This window comes from Sinocyclocheilus anshuiensis, unplaced genomic scaffold (genome assembly GCF_001515605.1).
Source record: "Sinocyclocheilus anshuiensis isolate Anshui unplaced genomic scaffold, SAMN03320099.WGS_v1.1 scaffold784, whole genome shotgun sequence".
NCBI classification, from domain to species: Eukaryota; Metazoa; Chordata; class Actinopteri; order Cypriniformes; family Cyprinidae; genus Sinocyclocheilus; species Sinocyclocheilus anshuiensis.
The window spans coordinates 364522-371692 of record NW_015554160.1 but is presented as its reverse complement, the minus strand read 5'-3'; the positions used below and the strand labels follow the sequence as shown (position 1 = coordinate 371692).

General features: G+C 37.6%; 1 protein-coding gene across 1 annotated transcript in view; it reads right to left on the bottom strand.

The window, feature by feature from the left end:
- The window catches only part of LOC107670830 (baculoviral IAP repeat-containing protein 6-like), a 104332-nt gene that overhangs the window by 89558 nt on the left and 7603 nt on the right, over positions 1-7171 (bottom strand). Inside the window, exons 3-4 of the mRNA XM_016463599.1 lie at positions 4726-4863; positions 1393-1586 (exon numbers count right to left, since the gene is read on the bottom strand). Coding sequence (XP_016319085.1) covers positions 1393-1586; positions 4726-4863 — 332 coding nt within the window. The remainder of the gene's footprint in view (positions 1-1392; positions 1587-4725; positions 4864-7171) is intronic.

Genomic DNA, 7171 nt, shown 5'->3' with positions numbered 1-7171 from the left:
TGGCAATGAATGTTTGTGGCTTACCCTCCTTGTGAAGGGTGTCAATGATTGTCTTCTGGACAACTGTCAGATCAGCAGTCTTCCCCATGATTGTGTAGCCTAGTGAACCAAACTGAGAGACCATTTTGAAGGCTCAGGAAACCTTTGCAGGCGTTTTGAGTTGATTAGCTGATTGGCATGTCACCATATTCTAATTTGTTGAGATAGTGAATTGGTGGGTTTTTGTTAAATGTGAGCCAAAATCATCACAATTAAAAGAACCAAAGACTTAAACTACTTCAGTCTGTGTGCATTGAATTTATTTAATACACGAGTTTCACAATTTCAGTTGAATTACTGAAATAAATGAACTTTTCCACGACATTCTAATTTATTGAGATGCACCTGTAAGTTTCAGAGCAAGTTAGTATAAAACCATCTTATATTGAAGCCAATCTGCAAAAACGACTGATGTGGAATGTGCACTTTAAGGCGTAATAGTGCGGCTAAACACTGCCTCCACAGAAGAAGATCAACGCCTGCTTCCACATCACTGCCTGTTTAGCCCCGCCCACTGATTTGCACGCGTAGTGTAAAACAGGACAAAAAATAGCCTATTACTTCTAAATTATGTTTTATTATGTAAAAATCTTACCATTATAAGGGGACCCCAGGGAACAGTACAAAATAATAAAAAAGGCAGTTCATGACACCTTCAAGGTGTTCTGGGTGTTTTTAAAATAGTTTTTCCTTATTGGACTAAGCCGAAACACCCTATCCTCCAAATACCAAAGATGTACTGGTTTATAGGTAAGTCTATTGAATTTTGTCCCCTACTGTCCCCAAATGTAAAATGGAAATGGAAAAGTAAAAGCACAATTGACTCTTCGCCAAGAGTTTGATTGACAGGCGATTTGACCAATCATAATGCCGAATTGGCCATTTTGTCCAACAAACAAACTAGACAGGAGTGTTAGTAGATTAGCATCAGTAGAGTTGAACTTGAAAATGGTGCATTGACATCTTTCTGTTGTTGAGACAACATACTTTCTAATGATCATTCATGTTTATTTCATGCTGTAACTAGTAGTAAAAGATCAGTTCACGTGCCGCTTGAACTGACACATTAAAGAGCCACAAATCCATATTTATTATTTGATTTTCTTTCAAAGCTTAAACTTTGTTTCATACCAAAAGTAAGGCCGTTGTCAATGTCCTCGTTGCTCTGTGATGTATTTCTCACTGCGCCATGGCTTGTCAGACATAGCAATAGTAGCTATAGGGGGTGGGGGTCTTTGCGAAGGATCAATTCTCAAGCTGCACTATTTGCAGAAACCTTTAAAATTTTGAATGCTTTTATGCTATCACAAATAATCTGACAAACACTGAATTGACCCTTTCCTGTGCAGTTACCTGTCTACAGAGCGCCCGGGTCCGACACCCAGCTCTGGCCTGCTGCTCGGTAAGAGGTAGGAGAGTCTGTCCATGACCGAAGAGGCGACCGACAGTGCTGCGACATTCTGATTCAACTTTTTCAACTCGTTCACGATGGCACTCGTTACCACCTTCAGCACGTGATGAGGGAGATGGAAGGTCACGGTCGCCCACTGGAAAGTGAGAAAGATGGAAGGTAACATTACATTTCAACAGCATTTACAGCAGGAAGGCATGCAAGATGGTGTAAATAATAGGCCTATGTCTTTTTTAGGAGCTTGTAACAGCTGCAAAGACTTGAGGATTTTCCGAGTTCAGCTGCCTAATTTCAGGCCAAAGTGTTTAAATATTTCTAAACTGAAATGTCTGAACAAGTCTGAACAAGCTTGTTCACAACAATCCTGACTTATTTTGACTTTCACTCTAATTTAAACCTAGAAAAAACTCCAATGTTCAAACATGAAATAACCTGATACACAATTTGTGCTCTTTCCAAGAGCCTGGAAAGTTCCAGAACCCAGTGCAATGGCCTGAAAGGGGTCAATGGAGAGCTGAGTGAGAAATCCATCACTGTAGCTGACGCTCATTGTTATAGCAGTGCCATCTGGATGTCCGCCAAATTGCGGGAAAAAAGGGTGCTTGGATGACTACACAAGGGAACGCTGCACTTACTTTCATTTTTTTTTTTACCACATGAGGCTGATGCCGTGGTCCACTGCGAAACTGCATGAAGAGGACTGCAGTAATATGCTGATGGCTTGGAGGACGCAGGGGAGAAACATGCCGTCATTATTAACTGCAGATGCCCATTTATTTAAAGACTCAGAAAGAAAGTGCTGATCTAGGATCAGTTTCCTTCCTCCTATCTAGATGAATATGACTGATGCGTAGATGGGGTAAACCGTTCCTAGATCAGCATTTATGGGGGGTCCTTATAAACACACCATTTAAATACAGGAGCTCTTGTTTTCTCACTACAAAGATGCAATCTGTACATACTATACACAAAAGACTAAAGACATTTCTGCTTTCTGTACACGTGCTTTAAGATTTAATTATATTTTTTAACAATTTAATATAACTTTGTATTATTTTAAATTTATTGTATTTTAGTTGTTTATTTATTTATTTTTATATATGAATTTATGCTTTTTGTTTTTTTGTAATTTTTTACATTTGTTGTATTTTGGTTATTGTACATTATTTATTATTAGTTTATATAAACACTTCATTTATTTTATTTATTCGTATTGTTTTGTTGTTAATTTTTCATTTTGCAATTATATTTATATTTGTTGTACATTGTTTATTGGTATTGTTTTTTTTATTACTGGCACAATATTTATTTTTTTTATGTTTTACTTAAAGCTGCAGTCCGTAACTGTTTTGTGTTCAAAATTTACAAAATGTATATAATAAGCGAGTACACCATGAATCCATTTTCCAAACCGTGTTTTTGGCTTGTCCTGAATCACTACGGTACACCTATAATAAGTGTTTATATTTGGACTATTTAGACTGGTTCTGGTAGGTACCGCTGCGGAGTAGCCCAGTACCTGCGTTATTCGCCATAGACATAAACAGAGAGAAGTAGCTCTGGCTACAATGTTCTTCCGCAAGACGAACGCAGTTCTGTTTATTAACCGCTAGAGCGCCAAGAGTTACGGACTGCAGCTTTAAATGTATGTAAAACAATTATGCCAATAATTATACCAAGACCGAAAATTACTTGCAGGGAAACAAAACTGTACTTGTAAAAAGAACAAAAATGGAAAAAAGCGATCTGTTTAGTAACTTTCTGCTGCATAAAGTACTACTGACACAATCTAAATCACAGTCACGCCTAATCATGTGTTACTGAGCGTAAGCTGAGTGTTTCTCTCTGCTCTTCACTTTGCATTCTTACAGTAGCAGTCGTGACAGTATGTATAAAGACAGAGGGAGTCTTAAGATGTACCTCAGCTCTGACAGACTTCACTAGCACAGGTGCATTAGTGGGAGTCTTTGATCATCCTCCTGTTACTGCAGGGCTGCTGATACACCTCAGAGCTCTGCAGCACTGCTGCTCAATACAGCCTGTGTGTGTCTGCACAGATAAGTCACTGTGAGGATGTGTCTCATGAATAATCTATACTCTGTAATGCTACATGACTCAACTATTCTTGCTTATTAACAAACACACAGTCAGATTGCATTACATCAGCAAACATGTCACCACACACACTGTGCTGCAAGGTTTTAATCCGACATTATGGGACCCACAAATTCAAATAAGGAAAAGTAGCTTGCCAGACGCTCTGTAGCACTGAAACATGAAGCCAAATCCCAGCACTGTTTGTGAGAGACAGAGAACCAGTCCTGTGATTAAAGAACACTTTAAGAACGCATTCCACAATCAAGCCAAAGTCACATCAGATCCAGCTATGAATTTTATTATATACATTTGATCAAAAATTCTTGATAGGACAAAATATGTTCTCTATGGAAGCCTGTTTCTGCTTCAGAGTAATTAAATTAAGAAATAAAGTCACAATTGCGAGAAATTAAGCAACAATCGTAAGATATGAAGTTGTATTTGTTAAATATCTTAAAAAAAAAAAAAAACAACAACTGTGAAATATAAAAGACTCAACTGTAAAATATGATGTCCCAAATGTATAAAATTGCCAAATATATTGCCCCAAAGATATAAAATCAATTCAGAGAAATAAAATTGCAGTTGTAGCTATAAAGATGTAACTGAGATATAAAGGTGCATTGTAAGATAGTTTTAATTGTGAGCTATAAAGTCACATTTGTGAGCTATAAAGTCTAATTATTAGACAATTAAAACAAAAAGTGAGATATTAAGTAAATTATTAGAAAGGTGCAATTTTGAGTTATGATTATGAGAAATAAAGTCACAGTTGTCAGATATAAAGCCAATTATGAGAAATACAATTTCAAACTGTTGCAATGAAGATGTAATTGTGAGATATTAAAGTGCAACTGTGAGCTATATTACCATAATTATTACAATTTTGAACCACAACATTGCAATTCTGATATATAAATTTACAAGTACAAGAAATAAAGAGGCCATTATGACATATAAATTACTTCCAATTACCATTTTAGCCATAAACAGGCTTGACTCACAAAAAGATTAAAATAGTCATTCAACCTCTAGTAGGCTAGGCTGATTATTCATTAAGTTATTTATACTTCTACACTTTGCACTTTTTTTACAACTCTGTGGTTACAAAAACATTATAATGATTAGAACAGTGAGATGACTTATGAATGATGCATCCTCCTTCCTGTTAGACAAACCTTTGCCACTTTGTGATTGGCCGCCGTCTCATGTGAGGTATTCTCCAGGCCTTCTTTGAGCTGGGTGAGAAAGAGATCGTAAGCCTCCGTGTTGGAAACATCCACCTTCTCCATACACGCATACAACATCTGCTGGGCCTGCAGGGGAACACGAGGTACATTGTATTTCACGTTTACCATCTATTCAAACCTCAAAGTTGCAGAATATAAGCAATAAGTCATTCATCTATATACAGAGCACATGAAAGTCCATCACAGTTAAAGCAACTGCACTGTGATGGCCTCACTGAGTCTGTATTTTCTCATGTGGACATCAAATGATAGTGTTGAAGTGTTAACGCCATTAGACTGCTTCAGATTATTAAGGGATACTGATCTCAAAGGACAAATAGCACAGGAGGGATTGTACTTTCTTCTGCAGGAAACATTAGATATTACAGAACCAAGACAGTAAAGATGTTACACAATATTACTATTTCAATAATGCTGTTCCTCTAAAATTCCTATTCATCAAAGAATCCTACAAAATGTATCGAGGTTTCAACAAAAATATTAATTAGCAAAATTGTTTGGCTGGAATAAGAAATATTACTTGAGCATCAAATCAGCATGTTAAAAATATTTCTGAAGGATCATGTGACACTGAAGACCGGAACAGTTAATTGAAATACTAATTACTGTTTTACTGTATTTTTAAACAAATAAATGCAGCTCTAGACAGCATAAGAGATTTCAAAAACATTTAAAAATTCTTAACCAATCTCAAACTTTTGAACTATAGTGTACTTTTAGACTAACCTGGGTTACCCCGATTCAAGCTTAAAGGGTTAGTTCACCCAAAAATGAAAATTAGCCCGTACATTACTCACCCTCAAGTCATCCTAGGTGTATATGACTTTCTTCTTTCAGACGAATCCAGTCGAAGTTATATTAAAAATTGTCTTTGATCTTTTAAGCTGTTTAATGCCACTCAGTGGGTGTTGCATGCATCAGTCCAAAAGAAGTTAAATAAAAAGCACCCATCCATTAAAAAAAAAGCGTCTCACACGGCTCCGGGGGGTGAACAAAGGCCTTCTGTAGCGAATCGATGCGTTTTTGTAAGAAAAATATCCATATTCTAAACGCAATAATCACTTTATTGTAGCTTGCGCCAACAGTTGTACACGGAAGCAGCTCCGGGAGGATGACGTATGAGGTCGGCGTTGCGCATGCGCCGGTGAGTCTCGTGAAAACCAACGTTTATTAACAGAAGCAAAGGAAGCAAAGTTTCCTTACTTTAGCAAAGGAAAACCAGTCTCCTCTTGGCTTATATCGAAATCCTCCGACATGCTTCTTTACAAATCCTTGTTTTGTACTTCTAATAAGTGACCATTGTTTTGTTTTGATCTCTCCCCTGCGCTTCTGAGCGGCGCATTATATGTAGTATTTAATGTAGTGCATATTTGAATATGGATATTTTTCTTACAAAAACGCATCGATTCGCTAAAGGAGGTCTTTGTTCACCCCCCGGAGCTGTGTGAGACACTTTTTTTAATGGATGGGGCGCTTTTTATTTAACTTATTTTGGACTGATGCATGCAACACCCACTGAGTGGCATTAAACAGCTTGAAAGATCAAAGACAATTTTTTATATAATTCCGACTGGATTCGTCTGAAAGAAGAAAGTCATATATACCTAGGATGACTTGAGGGTGAGTAATTTATAGGGGTGGGGGAAAAAATCGATACAGCATAGTATCGCGATATTTGCCGCGGCAATACTGTATCGATACACAGACGCCAAGTATCGATCTTTTATTATACTATTTGGTAGAATAATAAAATCTATTTCTTTACAATCCACTAGATGGTGGTGTTGAGTTTTTCTGGTGAGGTCAGTGGGGTCATCTTCAGCCTGCAGTAAGTTTGTAAAATAAAGAGGGCGGCATCCAGAAAGTTATCAGGAAAGCCCCGTCCCGGAAGTATGGACTTACTTTGGATTTGTAAACAAGGAGGGGATGCAAGTAGGGATGCACCGAAAATATAGGCTACATATAATAATAATAATAATAATATATATGGTGCGCTGCGTCACGCCCCGCAGTATTCAGCGTGCATGTTTCACTCTCCTCGTCACTGCGCAGTTTGACGCTCCGCTCAATATTCCGATCTATGATTGTGCGTTCCACTCGTGTACCGCTCATGCTCACCGGAAAAGTAAAGTTCGCTCAAATAACGCGCTGACAGGAAATATCTATGCAGTATAGGCCTACTTGTTCCAGTTTGCAGTAGCACTACTGTGCTGTAACATGGCTAGTTCAGCTGTACTCGGCAACGCTGGTAAAATAATGCTACCTTCAGTGACGCTATGCTCTGCTATGCTATGCTCTGCTCTGCTCTGCTCAAATGCTCTGATAATAATAGCTTTGTAGGACTATACATTATTTGGATAATTAGTCAAAAAAA